General features: G+C 51.8%; 1 protein-coding gene across 5 annotated transcripts in view; it reads left to right on the plus strand.

The window, feature by feature from the left end:
• The first annotated feature begins 239 nt into the window (after positions 1-239).
• The window catches only part of PSTPIP1 (proline-serine-threonine phosphatase interacting protein 1), a 50,500-nt gene continuing 27,160 nt past the window's right edge, over positions 240-23,579 (plus strand). Inside the window, exons 1-3 of one of the 5 annotated variants that reach the window (XM_047863230.1) lie at positions 240-718; positions 20,804-20,904; positions 21,252-21,326. In XM_047863230.1, coding sequence (XP_047719186.1) covers positions 683-718; positions 20,804-20,904; positions 21,252-21,326 — 212 coding nt within the window. In that variant the 5' untranslated portion in view covers positions 240-682. Of the gene's footprint in view, positions 719-20,803; positions 20,905-21,251; positions 21,327-23,579 lie in introns of those variants that run through there. The other 4 variants (XM_047863228.1, XM_047863232.1, XM_047863229.1 and 1 more) reach the window with 4 other exon arrangements.

Consider the following 23,579-nt stretch of genomic DNA (forward strand, 5'->3'; position numbering starts at 1 on the left):
CACTGGGGTTCCTGCCCCGTCCTCACCCACACCTTTGGTGGGCTTCAGGCTCCGTAAGTTTATGGGCTCTGAGAACGGCCCAGCTAGGGCTTTGGAAGGGGGCAAGTGGAGGCGGGCAGCAGAGTGGCAGGTGTCAGGCGGGGCTGCACCAGGGAGCACCGCGGCTCCACTTCCTGTGGGCGAGGGCCCGGTGCCTGCCCGGGGCGGGGGCGGGGGTGGGGGTGGGGTGGGGAGGTTGCACAAACCTTCCTGCGCAGGCCCCAGGCTGCCTTCCCGCCTGGCCTGTGCACCAGCCTGCCTCTCCTGCTGGCTACTGCCTCCCAGCCGGGGCTGGCATCCCTGCTCTCAGTCCTGCAGCCTGGACTGTGTCTCCATCACCACAGGGTTGGCGAGGGGCCTGCCGGACACCAGGGCCCGCCCTCCCATCCCTGGAAGGGTACTGCTCCTTCCTCATTTTGCTTCTGATTCTAGCCCCAAACAAAACAGGTTGAGCCCTTTTCCTCCCTCCGGCAGCTCCTCTCTGGCTTTCGGCTGCCTTCTGAGCCGCTGCAGACGGTGCCGGCCAGAGAGGGGGGGGCCTGGGCCAGCCCTGTCGGGACTGGGACGGTGCGCCTGGCTCCTGGCCCTCGTTCAGCCCTGTCTGTGGCAGGAGAGCAAGCTTTGCCGTGGCAGTTGCCTGAAGATGATGCCCCAGCTTCAGTTCAGAGATGCCTTTTGGGTGAGTGAAGACAGCTGGGGCATTGAACAAGTGGAATGGGCTCTGGGGAGGCTGGCTCCACTGAAATATCCCCCACGGCAGCCGGTGGGGGTGTGGCTCCAGGAAGGAGGTTTGCTCATAAATATAGCGGTTGATGTTTTGGTCTTAATTATTGTGGAGGTGACCCGGGCTTCTGTCCCTTCTGAGTTGGAAGATGAAGGGGGTCCTTGGCCTGGGGTGCTGATTTCTCTGCAAACTTCTCCACAGTGAGGTGGGGGAGGGATATCCTCTATACACCCAGGCCTGATTTCTCTGAGAGACCCTCTCCCCACTGCAGGATCTTTTTAGGAGAATCTAGGGGTGCCTGGGTGGCTCAGTCGGTTAAGCGTATGACTTTGGCTCAGGTCATGATCTTGGGGATCATGAGTTTGAACCCCGCATCAGGCTCTGAGCTGACAGTGCAGAATCTGCTTGGGATTCTCTCTCTCTCTCTCTCTCTCTCTCTCTGTCTCTCCCTCCCTCTTTCTCTGCCCCTCCCCTACTTAGGCTCTCTTTCTCAAAATAAATAAATAAACTTTTAAAAAATTTAAAAAAATTGTTTTAATGTTTATTTTTGAGAGAGAAAGAGAGAGAGACAGAGCACAAGCAGGGGAGGGGAAGAGAGAGGGAGACACAGAATCCAAAGCGGGCTCCAGGCTCTGAGCTGTCAGCACAGAGCCTGACGTAGGGCTCAAACTCACGAACTGCGATATCATGACCTGAGCCGAAGTTGGACACTTAACTGACTGAGCCACCTAGGTACCCCTAAAAATATTTTTTAAAAAAGGATAATCTAATATATGGATAGGGGCTTGAGGAGGCCATGTGAGGTGAAGGAGGGAGGGGGGGTCATGGGTTTGGGGACCAGACAAACTTGAATTGGGATCTTGGCCCTGCTACTTAGAGACTGGGCAAGCTATCTTATTTCTCTGAGCCTCATTTTCTCCAGCTATACAGTCCAGATAAATATTAATAAGCATCTCAACTGAATGGGAGGATTTAAAAAGGTGATCTAATGTAATCAAATGACAGTTCTTTTTTCCTGATATAACCTCTCTTCTTTGCAGACTTTAGGGGTCCTTTAAGGAGGCAGCAGGGCTGGGCAATTCCTTGCTAGCTTTCTTAAATTCAGTGCAAGCATACTTCAAATCCTTTCCCCCATGAAATGATGGCACGCAATAGGCTTGTGGAGGTGAAATGGCTTGGCATGGGCCACACAGCCTGCAAGCCCACTTTGGACCCCAGATCCCCTCAGCTTTTTAGCAGCCCTGCCTCTACCTTTCCTCTGCTTCTCAAGCTCTGGCTGTCCCCAGCAGCTCATGGGAAAAAGCGGAGACCTCTCTGGTTAGAGCTGGGGAATGAGGCTGTCCTGAGGGTGCCTCCCTTCAACCACACAGAGGATTCCCTGGTCCTTCACTCAGCCGTCTCAGCCTTAGACAATATCCTGGCCCTCCCTGGGCCCTTTCCTGGGGCCTGTGGCTAGGAGGATGACAGTTAACAAGCCAGGCCTTCCTTCCGTTCCGGGCCGTGCTCTGCTTGGGGCTTGTGGCCAACATATGAGTGGCCTGCTTCTCACCTGCCCTGACCACACAGTGGGCAGAGGGCCACCTGGGGAGGGTACCCGTTCCTCTCTGGGTCTCTGTTTCCCCATCTCTACAAAGAAGAGGTGGGCTCAGTCCAGAGAAAACAATGGAGGCAGACCTGGCTCAGCCCAGCCCAAGTACCAGGCTGGCAACTGGGTCCTCTCGAAGGGGTGTTGGCTGCAGTAAGGGGTGGGGCAGTGAGTCATCACCTCTGCTGTGACTTAGAGTGAAAAGTGGGGGAAAGAGGTAGGGCCTGGAAATCCAGGGTGCTCTGTAGCCCAGGGCAGACCAGGAGACCCTGATCGTTTCACCTCTAGGACATCTGTGCCACCCCAGGGCCCCTGGCCCCACCTTCCTGAGGGCAGAGCTCTGGCAAGGAGCAGCCCCCATGGCAGGATCTGGGCAGTGGGGGATGGCATAGGAGTGGGTAAGGTGTGGCAGGGACAGCAGCAGCAGCAATAAAGGAGCCCACCTGTGGTGGCTTTCTAAGGGACATCCAGCCATGCTTTGTGCCTGCCCCACCTCTGAGCCATCGCAGGCTTCAAGACCTCCAGTGCCTCCTCTCCTCCCCTGCTGGCTCCCTGGACTGGAGTGAGGGTATAGCCTAGACAAGGCCAGAGCAGAGAGGGGGAGAGAAGTGCCCAGCCTCTCACCCTGAGCCTGGCAAATGCACCAGGAGGTCATGGTCATCATCACTGACCCCAGGGCTCTGAATTCTAACCCCTCTCCCTGATGCTCAGCTCAGCCCATGAGGACAAATGACACTTACTTGTACTAAGGAAGTGCCAGGCACTGTTCTCAGGACTGTTGATCTATTCATCTACTTAAACTGATGAAGTAGATGCTATTGTTATCTCTATTATTCAGAGGAGGAAGTTGAGGCACAGAGCTTAAATAGCTTGCCCAAGGTCACACAGTGGGGATTAAACCCTGACAGGCTAGCTCCAGTGTCTGGGCTCTCACCCAAGGTGCTTCAACACCCTCTATCAACACAGTAGATCACTGGATCTTTGGGCCACATCAGCAAAATGGAGGGAAAATGTCTGTTTTTCCTACCTCCCAGAGAAGTAAGAAGATCAGACGAGGTTTATAGAAGTATTTTGAAGCTCAGTTTACAGAAAAATCTATAAAACAAAAGACAGTGATCTTACTGCTGTAGAAATACTAGGGACAGAGCCCAACCTGCCCCTCCTCCAACTTTCCCCCTACCCCAGCCCAGGGCAAGCCATTCCATAGCTTGGCAGTTCAAAATGAGTAGTCTTAAATAGTGGAAGGAAGCCCATGAACTAGAAGGATCATGTCTAACACCATAGCACTGCAGTTATTTGGCAGTCTCAACCATCCAGAACACAGGTGGTATGTAGCCCCATTCCTGGCACTAGCTCAGAGTAAGAGAGAAACACAAGCAGTTTCTGAGGAGCTAAGAGCTTATATTAAAGCTCATATACTTTAATCATATGAGATGCCCCATGATTTTTAGTTAGGGCTTAAGAACTCTAATTTTACCCATAATTTTAACAAGCTTTTAATTAAAAAAATTTTTTTAATGTTTATTTATTTTTGAGAGAGAAGGAGAGACAGAGCACAAGCAGAGAAGGGGCAGAGAGAGGGGGACACAGAACCCAAAGCAGGCTCCAGGCTCTGAGCTATCAGCACAGAGCCCGACGTGGGGCTCAAACTCACAAACTGCGAGATCATGACCTGAGCCGAACGAAGTCGGAGGCTTAACCAACTGAGCCACCCAGGGGCCCCAAGCTTTTAATTTATAGATGTATCAGTTAGAGGGGGTCTACATGGAACATGATATACATTGATGAGTGATATGAACTGTTAAAGACAGTTTGACAGATAGCTGATAGCTGATAGCAAGGTGGGAGACCAAAAAATTATAAAAAGCCGACATAATGGCTCAGAAGTGATGGGAACATTCAGTGTGGGAGCAGGCCAGTTCTGTTCCTCAACAGGCCTGTATTTCTAATTTATCAATGTGGCTACCCAGTATTTATTTATAGCCTGCTATTTTCTGTGGCAAAACATTCAGATGCAGGCCACTATGGAGTGAGGCAGGGGTGGACTAGCCACGGGGGGAAGGAAGGGATAATTTAATTTCTGTTGCACATACAAATGATAAAAAGCATCGCAGCGTTGCAGGAAGTTAGTGGCTGGGCCTCAGAGTGGGGCTTGTCAGTGAGACGAAGTTGAGGGTAAGAATATCAGGTGCCTGAGCTGAGAAGGGTTTAGATCTCATATAACCTGCCCAGCAGTGAGTCAGACGGGCACAGAAGCCCAAAAAAGGCAAGGTCCTGCCCCTCACCTCCCAGTGTCTCCTTGCCAGTGTCTCAGCTCCCAGCAGGCAGCTAAACTCTATTGCAGAAAACATCTGTCTAAATTCTCAACACAGGGCTGGCAAGCAAGGGACAGTGTTCAGTCTATGTTTGTAGAATGAACGCATGAACATGGTTCCACTGCCTTCCTGAACCCATTTTCTCCTTCATTTCTCTTGAGTTCTATTCTACAAATATTTGTTGAACAGTATTCTCTGCTAGGTGGTCTAAGCTGGATCCCTACCTACCCTCACCCCCACATCCAATCAGGTGAGCGAGACTGTTTGGCCTTCAAGGAAGTTACTGTCCAACACTGAACACTGAGGTTCCCTAATAACTGGGCCAGGCACGGGGTGCCCTGCTCTGAGCTGTGTCTTCCCATCCCACCCTCTGGCTCCCTCCCAGGCTTTGGAAAGAAGCCACTGAGTATTGTTTTAAGAAGGAAAATCTAGTTTTGAACCAGGTTTTATTGAGATCCACATCCTATTCGTTTTGGTGTTGTTAAAAGGAAACGTAAGGGCTTGAGGAGGATGGGCCACATATATTACAGTAACATCTCACCCCTAAGGGGTAAGATGGACCACCAAAGGGGACAGAGGGAGCAAGCCTGAACTTTTCCCTCTGACTTGTAGTCACATCTCTCCCCTTTGAGGCTAAGCTCTAGCATCATCTGGAAACCTCTGTGTCATCCTGGGAGGGGCTGAGCTCCCCAACAGACAGAGCAGAGAGGAAGGCACCACTTTCCGGGTGGGGGAATGACTCACCAGGGATACACAGAGGCTGAGGATGGGCCCATCCCTCCCCTCTTGTGCCGGCTCAGCTGCTGTTGCCTCTTCCCCTTCCCAGTTCTGAGACTCTGAGGTTCCCCATTTAGGATAGAGGCCCCACTTTGGCCTGTCCCCCACCCCAGGACCTGCCAACCACTGTCTTGGGGCCTCACAGAAAATCAGGAGAGGCTGATGCTCATTGGATACCTACTCTGTTCTGAGCCCTTAAAGCTATGTATATACCTTCTAAAGAAATAAAATCAATAAATATAAGATCCTAAGAAGAAAGTAGGAAAATAGAGAAAGCCAGGAGAAAAGAACCCTTAGTCTCATCACACGAAGACAACTGGTAATATTTTGCTCTGCTTCCCTAACATTATTTGACATAGGTGCAAGCACATTGTGTACACAATTTTGTATTCTCCTGTACCTTTTTTCCTTGCATTTTAATTTTTGTAATGTTTATTTATTTATTTTTGAGAGAGAGAGAGAGAGAGAGAGAGAGAGAGAGACTCCCAAGCCGGTTTCACATTTTCAGCGCTGAGCTGGGTGTGGGGTTCAATCCCATGAACGGCAAGATCATGACCTGAGCTGAAATCAAGAGTCAGACGCTCAACCAACTGAGCGGTCCAGGCACCCCTTTTCACTTTAAACTTTATTTTTAATTGTGGTAAAGTATACTTAACATGAAATTTATCATTTTAAGTGTACAGTTCAGTAAGGTTAAGTATACTCACATTGTTGTGGACACTCCTGCCTCTTTTCATCATAATTCCATTTTGAACATGTGTGGGTGTGGGTGTGATTTCCTCGTTTCAAAACACCATTGTTAATGGCTACACAGTCCAGCTTGTGGATTTGGTAGATGTATGATTCATTTATTCAATCCCTATTGTTGGACATGTAGGTTGCTGCTGCCCATTATTCATTATTCTAGACAGTGATGCATTGGGTAGATCTTTGTGTATCAAAATTTTTCACTTGAGGATTATTTTCTTGGGTGGATTCCTGGGAGAAGAGATATTCCTGAGTGAGAGAGTGGGGCCCCGTCTCTAGCTGGGCAGGAGCCTTTTTATGCAGGAAGGAGGGACCAGAGTGGCCTGGAAGGGGCTGGGAGGGCCAGGCCTGGAGGGGCTCTGCCACGAACTGAAGCCTGCTCAGACTTTGTTCAAGAATTTGCAGCAGGGCAGGCCCCTATGGCCTTGAAGGCCAAGGAGGCCAGGGGCTGGGGAATGGGTCCTCCCAAGCATCAGGGGCTTGTAGACAGTGCAGGAGGTAGGAGAGGGAGGCCCTAGCTGTCCTGCCTTTGCTGCTACCAAATGCCTTCCCAGTGTGCCCTTGGCCATGGCCATCTGAAGGAGTGAGGACAGACTCTCTCTGTCAATGTCCTCCTATCTCCTGAATGGAGGCATGGGAGGGCCTACTCCATGGCCACATGTCCAGGGCAGAGCAGGGACTCCCTCCCAGGTCTATTGGACACCATCATATTCTGCCTCTGAATTCAAGGAGATTGACTAGTTTCTTCTTGGTTCAGTTATAATTCTTATAGGATACATGAGTGGCCCTCTATATGTTGACGTTGATTTTGGTCATTTTGGAAGTAGGGTTATTTTTCTCTCCATTTCCCCTCTAATTTTCTGTAAGTGAACACAGATTATGTATGTCATTAAAAGGAAAATTCTTGAAAACAAAACTAAGCAATTGCTGTTTTCAAGCCTGAGATTTTAAGTGAAATTTGTGGTTTGATAGCATTACCTCTTGCACATACTCTGTGTGCACTTTGTGGTACATTGTCCCCCTGGGGCCCAAGAACTTGGTTCATCTGTGCCTATTTCCCAGGACATGGCCAGCCGTTTGATGGTGTGAGAAGGAGGCAGAGTTCTCTGGTTATGCTTGCTGTGCATTTGTGAGGCTGGCAGATGGTCACCTGGAGGATCTACTGGCCACAGCAGCCTTGGTCACCCTCAATTTTATTCTTGGTGGAAAACAAGGTCTGCTTCTCAATGACCCCCTGCACTCCAGTTCCTGGGACTTGTGTACTACACACCACGGGGGTAGCCCCCCGGAATGGAGCGGGAGGGCCTTGTTTGGGCTATGGAGGGCAGGCAAGGATTTGGGAGAAGGCAGGCTGGCAGATGGCAGCCCAGGGGAAGGAATGGCACGGACGAAGGTGTGGAAGTGGGGAGTGGGCACAATGGGTTTGGAAGGCAGTTTTCTGACCCAGAGGCTCATGCAGGGTGACTGGTAGGAAAGTGACTGGAGATTGTGAAAGGTCCTGACCGGCCTTAAGGGGTGACAGAGACACTTTCTTCTGCCTCCCTGCACCCTCTCCAGCAGCGGATGTTTCCTATCATGCAAAGGAGCTGCAGGCTGTGGGCGGGATGCCCTCCCTCCTCACCCAGAGTCTAGCTGATGCCGCAAACCACACAATGAAGGGAACTTGGTGTGGAAACTGAAACTGCCTGGACTTCCAGCAAGAGAGAGTAGCACCCTGTGCCCTGGGGGCTTGCCCATGCTGGGGCTCTTCCCTGGACTCGCTCCAGCAGCTCCTCCCTCCAGGCCTTCTTTAATGCCTCTCCTAGCCTCCACCTTCACTTGCTGGGCCGGGGAGAATCATTTCCCTTCTCTGAATTTCAGATTCCTCATGTGGGATGTCAGAGTGATGCTCATCTAAGACAGAGGCTTTGAAGATGAGGAAGCTAAGGGCAGCACTAAGGGGACCACCTTCTGCTGCTCACCATGGGGAGTAAGCAGACCAGAAACAGGTTCTAAGGGACCCAGACTTAGGATTGCATGTGCACTACAGGGTAAGCCACGTATGTGCATCCTCCTACTCCCAGAATGCCTCCCCAACTCTGTTCACCATTACACATTAAATTCTGCCATCAGAGAGTCATTCCCATGGCTTCAAATGACAAGATGCATTTCCTTCCAACAATAGCTCTGTGAACTTGGTATTCTTATGCCTGTTTTGCAGGCAGAAATCTCAGAGGGGATGTGGGACTGGGGATACCACCGAGGTGGACTTTGGGGTTGCTGGTCTAGACCTGGCTGCTACCTTCTCAGGCTTAGGTCAGAGAGCCCTTGGGGGTTACTGGGAGGTGCGGTGGTTCGCTAAGACCTGGCACTCTGAGCAGTGGGTGAGGAGAACGTGGGGGAATGACAGCCCCTTCCGCTGGTGTTGACAGCACCCACTATTAGGCAACAGGAAGTGCCTGCTGGAGCTCCAGAGACCACAGCTAAGGCAGGGATGGGGTGGCCAGATGGGACTCAGGGTTTCCCAGCAGTGGACATGGGAAAACAGAAGCTGAGCCATACTGGGAAGGAAAGAGGGGATGATGGGCTGAGGCAGGAGAGTGCTTGACATATTCAAGGGACAAGGAGACTTGTGTGACTGAGGCCAAGTGACCGAGGTGGGTAGTACTTGGAGATAATATCGAAAATGTGACAGGGAGCCAAACCTTGTAGGACTGTCGTTCTCAAACATCCCAATGCCCAGGCCACACCCAAGGCCAATTACATAGAATTTCAGGGTGGGAGGCTGGGCATCAGTATTTTCCTAAGTTCTTGAGTGTTTCCAAAGTGCAGCCAGGGTTGAGAACTGTTGGCGTGGATAATTGTGATGCTGGATGCATTGCCATTGCTGATAACCAGCATACAGCTGGCTTTTACCACTTAGGTGACCTCATTTGACTCACTTGTGAATGAATAGAGGGTAGAGGTTTGTTTCGTTTTGCTTTTTAACCTTATAATCTACGATTATGTTTTTTTATTGTGGTAAACATACATTAACATAAAACTTAACACTTTAACCATTTAAAGTTTTTTTTTAATGTTTATTTTTGAGAGAGAGAGACAGAGACAGAGGAGGAGTGGGGGAGGGGCAGAGAGAGAGGGAGACACAGAATCCGAAGCAGGCTCCAGGCTCCGAGCTGTCAGCACAGATCCCCACACGGGGCTCGAACTCACAGACCGTGAGATCATGACCTGAGCTGAAGTCGGATGCTTCACCAACTGAGCCACCCAGGCGCCCCAACACTTTAACCATTTTTAAATGTGCAATGCAGCAGCATTAATACATTTATAATGTTGCACAACCATTACTACTACCTATTTCCAGAACTTTTCATCATCCCAAGCAGAGACTCTGGACTCATTAAACAATAACTCTTCATCTCCCTTCCCTCGTCTCTTACTTCTATTCTACTCTCTTTCTGTGAATTTGCCTATCCTAGGAACCTCATATAAGTAGAATCATACAATATGTGACCTTTTGTGTCTGGCTTATTTCACTTAGCATGTCTTTAAGGTTTATCTGTGTTTCAACAGACATCAGAATTTCATTTCTTGGGGTGCCTGGGTGGCTCAGTCGGTGAAGCGTCCGAGTCTTGATTTTGGCTCAGGTTGTGATCTCACGGTTCCTGCGATCAAGCCCTGTGTCCTCAGCTCTGTGTGGACAGCTCTCAACTCTCTCTCTGCCCCTCCCCTGCTCATACTCTCTCTCTTTTGTTAGTGTTTTCTGAGTTGTAAGAATTCTTTATATATTCTGGATATTAATCCCTTATCATATATATAATTTGCAAATATTTTCTCTCAATCTGGGCATTATCTTTTTACTCTCTTGATGTTGTCTTTTGATGCATAAGTTTTTAATTTTCATGAAATATTAATTTATCTGTTTTTTCTTTTGTTATCTGTGGTTTTGGTGTCAAATCCAAGAAATCATTGCTAAGTCCAGTGTTTTGAGGCTTTTCTCCTATGTTTTCTTTTCAGGGTTTTACAGTTTTAGCTCTTACATTTAGGCCATGGATAAATTTAGAGTTAATTTTTGCATATAGTGTAAAGACTGGGTCCAACTTCATTCTTTTGCATGTGGATATCACTTTCCCCAGCACCATTTGTTGAAAAGACTCCTTTCTGCATTGAATGACCTTGATATCTTTGTGGAAAATCATATATGTGCTTATTTCTAGGCTTTCTATTCTATTCCATTGGTCTATATGCCTATCCTTATGACAGTACCATACGATTTAAATTACTGTACAAGGTGCCATCTTTGTCTCTTACACTGCCTTTAGAAGCTAATGCCCTGCTTTGATTCTACTACATTTACAGGGTGGCCCTGGTGAGTCCCTCCACTCTCTGAGCCTGACTCTTTGTCTGTATTAAATTGATTTTTGTGGCAACATGCTTGTTAATGGCCTTGCAAAGGCAAGGAGCTTCACGTGCAGACCCCCTGCAGGTGCAGGAGCCCAGCTAGCACCCAGAACCCAGGGTCAGTTCTGAGATCCAGAACCTGACAAGGCTGGCAGAGGAGGCCACAGGGCCTTCTTCAGAGGCTGCAGCGGTCTGTCCCTGCCTTCAGGAAAAGGCATAGGGATGGGAATGGGGCTCCTCTGCAGCTCCAGGGCTTCATCTCTGTGTCTTGAGCAAGTCTCAAGCCCAAAGGAGGAGCAGTTCATGGCCACAAAGAAAGACACCCCACATCAGCCCTGTGAGGGCACAAAGTGCAAGTGTTCATCCCACTTTACAAATAAAAACAATTGAGTCTGAGAGATTAGAGGCAACCAGTCCAAATAAGAATCACAGCTAAGATTCACACCTAGCTTTCCTTTTTTATTTCCTTTCTTTGACTTCATATGTATTCATCACCATGGCCACCATTTTCCAGGAGCTCATTAAGTGTCAGGATGCCCATTGCTGGGCTCCTCCATGTATTATTTCATTTAGTCCTAGAGCCCAGAGGTGGGCAATATGTTCACATTCATTTTACACAGGAGGGGCTCTGTGCTCAGGATGTTAAGTGACTTGCCCAAGGTCGCACTGCCTGTTTCATGGAACTGGCCAGGACTAGAACCCAATGCCTGAGCTCTGCCCACATCCCACTGCCTGGGCTTCCCCCTGGGGTGGTGTTCTGTAGGGTATCCCCTGGCAGGTGTAGGTGTGTAGGAGGGGTGCAACTAGGGGAACGGGATGTGCAGGGTAAGTAGGTGGACCATCAGTGCTGGCCTCTAGTCTCTGGCTGGTCCCCCACAAACTATGTGGCGAGGAGCCCTGTGTGGCTGGCTATGGACAGGGAATGGACGGTGCCTCTCCTTGCTGAAGGGGTCAGTCTCCTCCAGGGCTCAATGTCTGGGGTGGCTCAGTTCTCTCCTCTTCTCCATTAACCATCCTCTGCATCCCACTGCTTCCCTCACCCTCGGCCACTGGCATCTGCTTTCTACTCCACCCAGTGCTAGATCTAGGGAGTCCCCACTGCCACACCAGCTTGGTGGGGCCAGTGCAGAGGGACTGTGTGACCTGAGCAATCATCCACTTGCTGAGCCTCAGGTGCTCATCTGTAACAGGGGACGATAAGAATAGCACAGGCCTGACATTCCAGGGGATGCTGAGGATTAGAGGTGATAATGGATTTAGAGCACTGACCTCTACCTGTCTGCATCCCACCCAGCTCCCATCCCCTGAACTCAGAACCTGGCGAAGCTTCCCTTTACCTCCTGGGAAGGTCCCACACCTGCTCATGAGTCTCTCCTCCAGCTGGCCTTAGGCTACCTCTTCAGACACCTGCTCCAGCCTCACTCAGATCTCACCGTGACCACTTAGAGCTCTGTGTGTTAGACTTCAGTCTTCTAAACCTCAGGGGCCCATTCCCACCCGCAGGCTTCTGCCTGGACTTGTGTTCTCTCCCTGTCCCTTCCCTTTTCTAATCTTTCTACACGTTTTGGTTTCATAAAGCAGTAGGAAGAAGTGGGGGTCGAGCTACTCCTTTAAGACTTGAGAATGCGTAAGGGAAGTGGGCAGGACTTCACAGACTGGGGGAGGGGAGTGTGGTAGCCAAGACCTTTCCTTCCTGATAATCTGAGGAGGCTTATTTAAAAGAACAAAGCTTTAAAACCAGACAGACTTTGGTTGAAAGCCAGGCCCGCCCACACATTTGCTGATTGGGCCTGGACAAGTTACATAACCTCTCTCATTCTTGCTTTCCTCAAACAACAGCACCCTGTGGTCAGTATTACTAAGATAAGTGTTTCCCTATGCCCCCCCCCACCCCCCACCGTCTCCCCACCCGCACACATGGTAGGTCCTCTTCTGGTGCTAGTGTTGCCCCCCATACCTGGTTATGTGGGATCCCTGAGAAGCTCTGAAAGTTCACAGGGCTCTGACAGGGCCCCTGGAAGGCTCAGGGTGACTGCTGGCCATAAGATGAGGGGCCCAGACATCTCAGGGCCCCTGCCAACCAGGGGACTCTACTGCTTGGCTGCTTGGGTGAAGGCCCCTGAAGGCCCCGGGGAGGCGGTCAGACTGGGCTCAGTGGAGAAGTGGAGTCCTCTGGAAACTCATTTCTTTTTTATAAATTTATTTATTTAAGTTTATTTATTTTGAAAGGGAGAGAGAGAATCCCAAGCAGGCTCTGCACTGTTAACGCAGAGTCTGATGCGGGGCTTGAACCCATAAACCGTGAGATCGTGATCTAAACCAAGGTCTAGAGATGCTTAATCAGCTGAGCCACCCATATGCCTCTGGAAACTCATGTCTAATCTCAAGCTCCTGTCAGCCTAGCTGACCCCAGTGTAGCTCATCTAACCACATTCAACGTGCTTTTGTTCTTTTAAAAATAAAAGTCCACCTTTACCTTCTTGAATCTCTCCCTCTGACACCTACCCTGGGCCATCTTAGAAAAACTATAAATCACCCCACATTTATCTGCTTATGCATGGACCCCTCAATCCTTGGGCCAGGGACACTTAGACTCAGCTGAGACCTCTCTGCAGAATCCCTAACCTGCTTACAGACCCCTGTGACAGGGTGCTCTCCACCTGGTGAAGCAGCATACCCTGTATAGCCATGTTTGGGATCACTTGGGCTTTTGGGAAGCCCTTGTGCTGATCTGGAGTCGGCCTCCCTCTCTCTATCTCCATGAGTCCTGGCTTGGGCCTCTGGGGACACCAGCCACAGACACTCCTTCTGTTCCTGATAGCCCCACAAAGGTCTGCAGGTGACAGTGTTCCTCATCAATTCCCCAAGGGCCTTGGCTTGGGACCCTGTCTTTACCCACCTGCCACCTGCTTTACAACAGGTATGCAACTAGCTTGCTTACTGAAGTCTCTGGTCATCCATCCAACCATCCATCCATCCAAGCCATACCTGAGCTTTTGGCCCTTTGCCTTCCTCAATTTGCCAACTAAGAATGGTGGAGATTAGCCCCACTGTGAGGAAGTAGCTGTGGGGCAGTGGAAAGACCCTGGCTACTATTCATTGACTGATCCTCTCTGAGTCTCAGTTTCCTTATCTGTACAATGGGGATGATAATACTGCTTTAAGAAGTAGAGGGGATGGGTCTGTCTGGTTTATATAAAGGTGCTGGGTAATGAATCATTGAAATGCAAGCCAGTGATCTGGTCCCCTCCATGGGGAACCTCAGGAGCCAGCAGTCTTAAAGCCACAGCCTCTCGAGGGCCTCCCTACGGCATTTATTTAGCCCTTGTCCAATGTATTTGCTGTGCAGATTCTGGGCTCTGGGACCCAGCAAGAGAACAGACCCACTTTCTCCCTTCATGGAGCTGCCTTCTAGAGAGTTCAGTGCTCACGTCAGGTTTCCTGTCTTTAGGCTTTGGTTTCTCAGTCCACAGAAGACTGGCTACAGTAAACTGTGGCCAGTAAACTGGCCATGGGAGGCACACTGGCTGCAGAGGTCCCTTCAGTGAAAGTAGTGTGCGAGAGGATAGGACAGTGCGGCTGGCACGGTGCCGCCCCTGATGCCTGCTCAGGCCACTGTCTGGGGCTTCTGGGGTGAGAAGAGTGAGTCTAGTCTCCTGTTCTGTCTCCTCTCCTGCTGATAAAAGGTGGTTTTCCACAAAAGGCAGGGGCAGGGGTGTCTGGGTGGTTCAGTCGGTTAAGCCTCTTTGGCTCAGGTCATGATCACATTGTTCAGGGGTTTGAGCCCTGTGTGGCGCTCTGTGATGACAGCTCAGAGCCTGCAGCCTGTTTTGGATTCTGTGTCTCCCTCTGTCTCTGCCCCTCCCCAGCTTACGCTCTGTCTCTCTCTGTCTCTCAAAAAATAAGTAAACATTCAAAAAAAAAATTTTTTTTTTAATGGTTGGAGCACAGTTGATTGAGCATGTGTCTTTAGCTCAGGTCATGATATCGTGGTTCCTGAATCTGAGCCCTGCATTGGGCTCTCTGCTGTCAGCCTATCAGGGCAGAACCCCCTTCAGATCTTCTGTACCCCTCTCTCTGCCCCTCCCCCACTCGCACTCTTCCAAAAATAAATATTTCTTTTTATTTAAAAAAAATTTTTTTGGGGGTGCCTGGGTGGCGCAGTCGGTTAAGCGTCCGACTTCAGCCAGGTCACGATCTCACGGTCCGTGAGTTTGAGCCCCGCGTCAGGTTCTGGGCTGATGGCTCGGAGCCTGGAGCCTGTTTCCGATTCTGTGTCTCCCTCTCTCTCTGCCCCTCCCCCGTTCATGCTCTGTCTCTCTCTGTCCCAAAAAAAAAAAAAAAAAAAAAAAAATTTTTAATGTTTATTTATTATTGAGAGACAGAGCACAAGCAGAGGAGGAGCAGAGAGAGAGGGAGACACAGAACCTGAAGCAGGCTCCAGGCTCCGAGCTGTCAGCAAAGAGCCCGACGCGGGGCTTGAACTCACGAATTGTGAGATCATGACCTGAGCCAAAGTCAGTCGCTTAACTGACTGAGCCACCCAGGTGCCCCAAATATTTCTTTTTTAAAAAAGGATAAAAATAGGGGCGCCTGGGTGGCTCAGTCGGTTAAGTGTCCGACTTCAGCCAGGTCACGATCTCGCGGTCCGTGAGTTCGAGCCCCGCATCGGGCTCTGGGCTGATGGCTCGGAGCCTGGAGCCTGTTTCCGATTCTGTGTCTCCCTCTCTCTCTGCCCCTCCCCCGTTCATGCTCTGTCTCTCTCTGTCCCAAAAATAAATAAACGTTGAAAAAAAAAATTAAAAAAAAAAAAAAAAAAAAAAAGGATAAAAATAAAGAATGAAGAGCCCGTCAACCCAAGAGCATGCCAGACATTAGAAACATTTTCAACAAGAATGGTTAACATTTTGCAAAATGTTTTTTGAGCCCAGTAAGGTGCAAGCTGGCAACTTAACTTTTCTTTCTTCCACCTTCTAAAGCCACTGTTAGCTTTCCCTTCCCCATGCCTGGGCATGTGTTAGAGCTTTTCTAGTCCTTTTCTAGTCTCAGTATAACTCACTCCAGCTCTATCTCATGTCACAAGTTCACTGTCTTGCTCAGTTGAACACTCCACATTGGGAGCCTACGATGGGGAAGAACAGGGTTCGTTTCTTCATTTGCTGTGTTCTACCCATACCCACTGCTGGCTACTTCTGGTGTCTCCGCAGCTGTGGTGAGGTGTGGGCTCAGTGACTCTAAAGGGGTGAAAGGTGGTAGCTGGCAATGGCCCAGCAGGTGGCAGATTTCCGCAGGCCAGCTCTTGCTCTCCTGGGTACTTCGGCTGGTTCCTCGGTGTCCCCATTCCCCCACCGAGTCTCCTCCTGTTCTGCTGCCTGCACCCGTCCACTTCTGACCCCTCTTAGTTGCACCCAGCAGTCCCCTCCACACAGCCCGTTGCGGTGGCTCCTTCCTCCCTGTCAGCAAGGTCTCATGGGCAGAAAGTCACAAGATGGCTCTTCCCAGCTACCTTCCACAGCCTCTACTTGGTCCCCAGAAAAATAGTGCTAACTCCTGGACAGGCCAACCCTCTCACCCTGCTGTCTGTTGGGGGTGGCACCAGGCTGGCAGGCAGGGACAGGGCAGGGCCTGGGGAGCTACAACTTGCGGAGCAGCTGCTGAGCTTGGGGAACTGCAGAGAGGCAAGAGATTGAGAGGGTAAGAGCCAAGATCTTGCCCTGGGAGAGCTGGGTTCAAATCCGGGCTGTGTCCTGCAGGCTCTGGGAAAGTTAGGTGAACTCCCTGGGTTCCATTTTCCTCACCTGTAAAATGTGGGTAATAATCCTTAGCCTCATACCCTACTTAGGGCATGCTCTGATCTCTGTTCACCATTCTCACCTTTGCATATTATTTCATTGGCTTCTCAGATCAACCATAAGTGGTGGGAACTGTTGGGCCCATTTTACTGGACCAGAGTTGTGAACTGACAGCTAGTCTGCTGATGTCTGTACAGTCTCTCAGACCAGGCCTGGGCACCTTCCTTGACTGTGTAGGTCTGCCTGATGGGGCTGTGCCCTAGAGGGGAGAGGTTGGTCTCTTCCCACTTCCTTCATGAGGAAACCAAGTCCCACAAAGGGAAATGGCATGCTCAGGCCCTGGTCTCTGTGGCCTAGCCCCTGCAACCACCAAGAGTGCTATGGGTAGGGGCACCTGGGTGGCTTAATCGGTTAAGCGTCTGACTTAGGCTCATGTCATGATCTCACGGTTCGTGAGCTCGAGCCCCGCATTAGGCTCTCTGCTGACAGAGGAGCCAGCTTCAGATCCTTTGCCCCACCTCTCTCTGCCCCTCACCCACTCTCTTTCTCTCTCTCTCAAAAATAAATAAAACATTTAAAAAAGAAAAAGGCGATGTGGGTAGGAAAAGGGTGAAGTCATGGTGGGTACAAAGGCTGTTTTTCTATCCACCCAAGTGGGAGCATGGCAGGGCCCAGCCCAGAGCACAGGCCTGGACAATGGCTGTCACCTAGACCCACCTAGAGAAGGAAGCAGATGGGCTGTCCCCGGGTAGAACAGAGCACCCAGGCCTTCCCCACACTGCCTTGAGGCTGAGGCACAGATATGATTCCACTTGCTCAGAACTTTCCTGAGCATTCCTTTTAGAGCCTTGGGAGACATCTTTCAGCCCTGATCTGGCTCCTCTGTGGGGAAAGGGAGGCCCAGAGTAGCCACACAAATGTGATGGCAAGTCCCCACCTCTGGCTTGTGGAGGCCTCCCAAAGGAGGGGACAGTACCTTCTCACCACCTGGCGTCATACCCCAGAGTGGCTTGCTGTAGGTGCCACTTGGTGGGGATGGGGCATGGCTTCTGGCCACTTGCTGGTTCTTAGTGTGCACATCTGCAGAGCCCACGTGGCCCTTCTCCAGGGAAGATTTCTCTGACCTAGCCTGGGCACAAACCTGGTCTCTGTGAATCCATGGTAACTGAATGATAGCCCAAAATACAGCTTTGATTTAAGCTGGAAAGAATTTGAGTAATCATTTTCCAAAGTTATTTTTTAAAACTAGTTTTTGATGTTTCAACATGAAAAACAGTGCTGGACTATCTATTGAATGACTGGTGTAGGTATGTGGGCTTGGGGACAGGCCGACCTAGATTCATATTCCAGATTCTGACCGTTACCATTTGGGTGATCTTGGGTAGTCATCTCCCCCCTTGGGGCATCTTCCTTACCATCCTAACCACCCTGGGTGTGTGGCGTTTTCAATGAGAAAACCCCTGTGATGTTCACAGTGCACTGTGTGGCCGGTAGACTTCACCACGATCAAGGCCATGGGTGGGTTTCAGGCAACAGAGGCTGTGAGTAGATGGAAGGAGGTGAATGGCCCTGCCTGGTGGCTTCTGCATTGTGGAAATGTCAGCCGGTACAGGAGGGGGGCTGACATGGAGCCCTTGGTACTCACAGGGTAGAACTGGGTGGGTGCTGGGAAGGAAGGCCAGGGTGGGCCCTGGCAGGGGTGACTGTGTGGCTGGGCCCGGGCCTGTGAACTTGCAGAACTGATTGATTATCTAACTGAATGATTGGTTCATTCATTTCCTCAATAGCAGCCTGAGCAGGACTCTGCCCAGCTCTGAATAATGAGTCAGAACCCACTCCCTGGAGGAGGTGGTGGAGTAGGGGCTAAGGAGGAGGATGCAGGCTGGGGGAAGGGGAGCAGTGCTGAGAAGGAGCAGCCCTGGGGGAACCAAGCACTTCCTCGGAACAATCTAGTCACTTGCGACAGTGGCTCACTTGGCCACAGCCACTGCTAGCACCACTGTGGCTCTGAGCAAAGGCTAGACAAGATTCTTGAGCCTACAGCGCTCTGGGGACTTGAGCTCCTGGGGACCCAGCCTGAAGGGCCTTGCTACCTTCTGCATCCTACAGAATGGCCAGTGTAGGTTTGGTTTTGCTTCTTTCCACTCCGGGAGTCTCAGTAAGGACGGAGGGGCTTCCCTGGAGAGTTGGGGTCGGGCGGGGGCCTAGGAGGGAAGAACAGAGCAACCTGCTGTGGTGGGGTGTGGGGCAGGGTACAGACTCTGCCAGCTCTGCCCTCTCTCCCAGAGGCTTCATGGAGAGTGACAGGGCCCCTGCAAGTCCACATTCTTGTCCTGCCTCTGCCTGTGTTTCCTGAGGTAGGTCCTTCCCTTCTCTGGCCCTCAGTTTCCCTGGGACTGGGGGGCACTGGACAAAATGCTTCCCAGTTTGGTGGTCTGTGGAATTCAGTCCTGAATGGTGGTGTCCAGCTCAGAGTGCCTCCCTCGTGGGGAGAAGGCAGGAGGCTGAGGCTCCAGATTCCTTTTCCTCCCCGGCTGTCGTAGCCTTCTGCCAGGGGCGTTTGGAGGGAGAGCAGAGGCTGAGAGGTGGGAAACCAGGGTCTACTGACCAGTTAGTGGGCAAGCGGCCACTCACAAAAACCACAGAAATGAAAGCCTGGCCCAACCACACCAGCCTGGGAGCTGATGCCTAATCCAGGACAGGCTGGCAGGGGTTAGTTAGGGGGGCAACTTCCTTCCCCTGGGGCCCCAAATAGCCAGCCAGAGCCCAGGCACACTGCTTGAGATCCAGTCAGCAGCTGAGTTTGGGCCTCAGGGATTTCTAGGGATGCTTATGGAGGAGGGAATAAGTTTGGGGTGGTAGGTGAGCTATAGGCCTGGAGATTCCACTATTCTGAGTTTGCTGAGGGTGGCTGGGCCTGGCACAGGGCCAGTTGGGACAATTTGTGGAATTTCTGCCCTTTCTACCATGTCTATTCTACTTAGACCTGGAAGAACAGCTTCTTCTCTCCCAGAACCTGGCTCAAATGCCTCTTCCTGTGGGAAGCTCTCCTTGATTTAGACTCCTCTCCTGACTTTCTCTACATGCCCATACACAGCATTTGAGGAAAGACATGGGGCAGGGAAAGGTGCACCATCAGCTCTTGACTCTAAGATGGGCTAGACTTACCTTCCCCAAGGTGTGGCCTTGGGAAAGCCCCACTGATTTGCTGAGGTCTGACATGGGACTATGATGTGTGCACTCAGGAGAGCAGGGACCCTTTCTCCAGTCTCTGAGGCTTTTGGGGGTCCATGGGGATGGAAAAGAAGACAGACTAGGTGCTGAATCTCAGGGATTGCCTCAATTTACAGTTGCTTGGCCAAGCATCCTGGGGGGTGGTCCTTCCCCAAGACTGGATGTGGGGGCCAGGCTCAGGTAAGAAATACACACAGAAGCCCCTGCTCTCAGCGTAATGTTTCACTACTTTCTCTTAGGATCAATCTCCCTCCTCTGTCAATCAGCCACGTGTGCAGCCTGGCCCCAAGACCCACTCCCTAGACCGACTCTTATAGTTCTTGACTATGAGGACTAAGTCCAGCACCAGCAGCTCAGAATGCATTCCAAGGGTGAGAAAGGAGAATCAGATTGGTCAGGAGCCCTGGGACAGGCTGAGAAAGTGCCAGGCAGCAGAGGGGCAGTCGTATCCAGGAGAACTCTCCCAAATGCCCCTCTCCCCACTGTCCTGTTTCAGGGCTGGCCCTAAGGTGCTAAGCATGTGTCAGGTGTCCTGGGTGTGTTAGGATGTGCCTGCATCCTGATGCAAGTCACTCTCGATGCCCACCTTGCCAGGTGGGTACAAGACGGTTACGGGAGCCCACACAGAGCCTAGCGTGGCATCTGGCACACAGTTGTTGATGGAGACACGATTGGTACAGTTTTTCGTAGAGGCTGTGTGGTGTAGAGGCAGAGAGCATGGACTCCAGCCTGACAGCCTGGGTCCAACGCCAGGCCTACCACTGCTAAGCTGTGTCACTATGGGCACACCGTACCCATCCGTGCCTCAGTGTTCTCACTTGGACAACCGAGATAATAGGGTTATTGGGAATGTGACAGAAACGGGCCCTGCTGGGCACCCTATGGGGTTGTCATTACCAGGCCTTGGAGCCGGCCCTCCCCGTGGCCATCTTGTGTGAAGCTGATGTGTCCCAGACTGTGAGCGCCATGGTGCATAGGGCTCACACACCTGGCACCCCCACAGACAGGGGCCCCGCGGTGCAAAACCACATCCTGAAGCCCAAGAGCTCGTCTTTGAGTGGGAGAATGGAGGCAGACAGGCAGGGCAGGCCCCAGACGCTGGACACAGACTTTTCCTGGGTGTCAGCGGAGTCCTTGCCAGGACCCCCAACTCAGTGCCCCTCCCAACCCACACAGCGGCACTCACGCGTCCCTCTGTCTCGTGTTCCAGTGCAGGGACTTCACGGCCCACACAGGCTATGAGGTGCTGCTGCAGCGGCTGCTCGACGGCAGGAAGATGTGCAAGGACGTGGAGGAGCTGCTGAGGCAGAGGTGAGCCAGCCACTGGGCGAGGGCCGGCAGGGCGTGGGCTGTCCTCCTGGCTCTGTGGGAACAGACAGCCCGGCCATCCTGCTGTTGGAAGTGTGACTTTCCTGGTTTTCCCAGCCAGGGCCTCCCATCATGAGCAAATGATCTGATGTCCCCTCACATGTGCGGGTATTTGGCCCAACATGTATTTGGAAGGAGGGCTGGGAGCCAAACTTTGTCAAGGAGGGCCTGCAGGCTCAGCCTGCCCCAAGAGGCTGAGTGAGTGGACCCTCAGCTTCCACCACTTAGATATCTAAGGGAGCCGCAGCCAGCAGAAGTAGAGGGACAGTGACCACACTTTGTTCTTGCAGGGCCCAAGCAGAGGAGAGGTATGGGAAGGAGCTGGTGCAGATCGCCCGGAAGGCAGGCGGCCAGACAGAGATCAAGTAAGAGGCCCTGTGCCCTGGGCTCCCTCCTCCTTGTCCAGGCACTTCTGGGCCCTTGGATGGGGTTTAGGACTTCCTGGCTTGGGGTGGACCTGGGAGGGCCTGGAAGGGTCTGGATGGCTCCAGGGCAGAGATGCCTGGAGGACAAGTCTCTTGGCTTACAGGGCATTCTGGGTGAGGTCAGGTTCTGTGTAGGGGAGAACACCCTGCTGTCTCAGTGCCGAAAAGACTCTGGGAAGGGGGCAGAGACTGTCCTCAGGGGTTTGTAGCACAGCCAGCGGCACCCGGACAGCCTCCACCCAAGTCCTGAGAGCCCTGAGGGCCAGGTGACGGGCCCTCCACTGGTTGCTCAAGCCCTGCTGTGGCCTTGGCTTAGCCTGGGCTTCAAGGGGACAGGTGTGGCCAGAGACAGTGGCGGGAGGGGATACACCTGGGTTCCAGAGACATCTCATCATCCAACAGTTGTGGGATCTCAGGCTGGCCACTGACACTCTCTGTGCCTCCATTTCCTCAACAGTGAGCAGAATAATAATACAACCTTCATCAAAGGATTAATAGAGTCCAGGGGCTTGGTTCAGGCCTGGCTCAAAGGGGAGACAATAGGAGTAGTTCTGCTGTGAAGCAGGGGTCTTCTCCAGCCCCGAGGCCTGGGTCCCAGTGTGCAGACTGGGGGATAGGGAGGCAGTAGAGAGAGCAAGATGATTTGAGAGCCCCTGAAGGACTTTCTAACAGTAAGTCTTGTGGCTGCCTTGTGAAGGTGTGGAGTCTCCCCCTGGGTGAGCACCTCCTACCCAGGAGCCCCACCTATGGGGTCTGCAGCTGCCATAGCAACCCCTTGGAGGTCAAGCCTATGAGTATCTGGCTCTGCACAAGGGGAGTGACCCGAAAGGCTGTCAGCTCCAAAACTTGGAACGAATCCAGGTTCCCTCATTTTGAGCCTTGAACATACAACACTTTCTGGGTCTTCTAAAGATATGTGGGACCATGCCTGGTTTCTGCTTCCAAACTGGAGCCAGAGAAAACACAGGAAGAGCTGGAGGAAGGTTTAAAAGTGGTGTGAGCCAGGGGAGATTAATGCTCAATGCCCAAAGGTTTGTGCTTTGGACCAGAAAGCACGAACACAGCCCTAGAAGTAAGAATGCATGAGGTCTAGTCCCCACCTGGCCTTTATGAGCTATGTGACTGTGGGCAAGTTGAGTTTGGTTCTCATTTGCCCACTCTAGTGGGCTGTTTACCGATAAACAGGACAGGGCTGGGGTTAGATGCAGGCTGGGTGCAGAGGAGGGCTCAGGGCATGGTAAAGAATGAATGAAAGTCTGATGTAACCCTTCTTTGTCTTCCCTGGGGAAGGGGAGCTGAGGGAGTACGACCCAGGAGGCATCCCTTTCTGCTTCCTGGCCACCCAAGCCAGATGGGAAAGGTCACCTCTTCTGGGGGTTGGATAGAGAGGGTGTTCCAGGCAGGGCCATGACAGGAGGCCAGGCTGTAGGGCACACTCATACTCAGAAGCCTGTGAGTCACTGGGGACTTAAACAGAGAAGGAGAAGCCACTGAAAAAGAGAACGAAATGGAAGGGGAGCCAGGTGGACTGCGGGAAATGCAGGAGGTACACAGTATCTTGCCCCATTGTAGGATTAAGAAGTGGCCAGGGGAAAGCTCTAGGTGGTCCTGATCCCCTGCATGGCTGTAAGAGGCCAAGTGGGGCTAGGTCTGCCCTGCCCCATGTACTGTGTGGCAGTGGGGTGGTCACTATACCTCGCTGACTCCTGGGCTGGGCTGTGAAAGAGGAGTTGCCCCCAAGAGCTGCTCTGGAGTCACGATGTCAAGCAGAAAGTACCAGGCCATGGCAATGCTCAATCAACAGTGGGGTTCTTTATGGTCTTACCGGCCCCTGTGTAGGTCAGATAAGTTGGGCTCACCTTATTTAGTTTAGGGCTGAGAAGCCTGACTTGGTGGTCTAGACCATTTCCTTTGAGGCCCAGCCCCTCCCTGGCCCAGAAAGCTAGAAGCCAGTATCACTGGAGGGTCAGCCTTCATCTAAGGTGGGAGCATCAGTAGTAGAGTCCCAGCCCAGAGCAAGGGGTAGAGTCAAGGTCTGCCTTGCTGCCCACCAAGGAGGAGCTGGAGCCTAGGCCGGAAACACCAGGCTCCATGGGTCAGTCTGCCCAGCAGCAGGAAAGGCAGAAATAAAACCCACATCCCTGTGCACAGGGATGTGCACAGAGCAGGCGGGGGTGGTGGGGGAGAGCCAGC

The sequence above is a fragment of the Prionailurus viverrinus genome, chromosome B3, assembly GCF_022837055.1.
Source record: "Prionailurus viverrinus isolate Anna chromosome B3, UM_Priviv_1.0, whole genome shotgun sequence".
Classification (NCBI taxonomy): domain Eukaryota; kingdom Metazoa; phylum Chordata; class Mammalia; order Carnivora; family Felidae; genus Prionailurus; species Prionailurus viverrinus.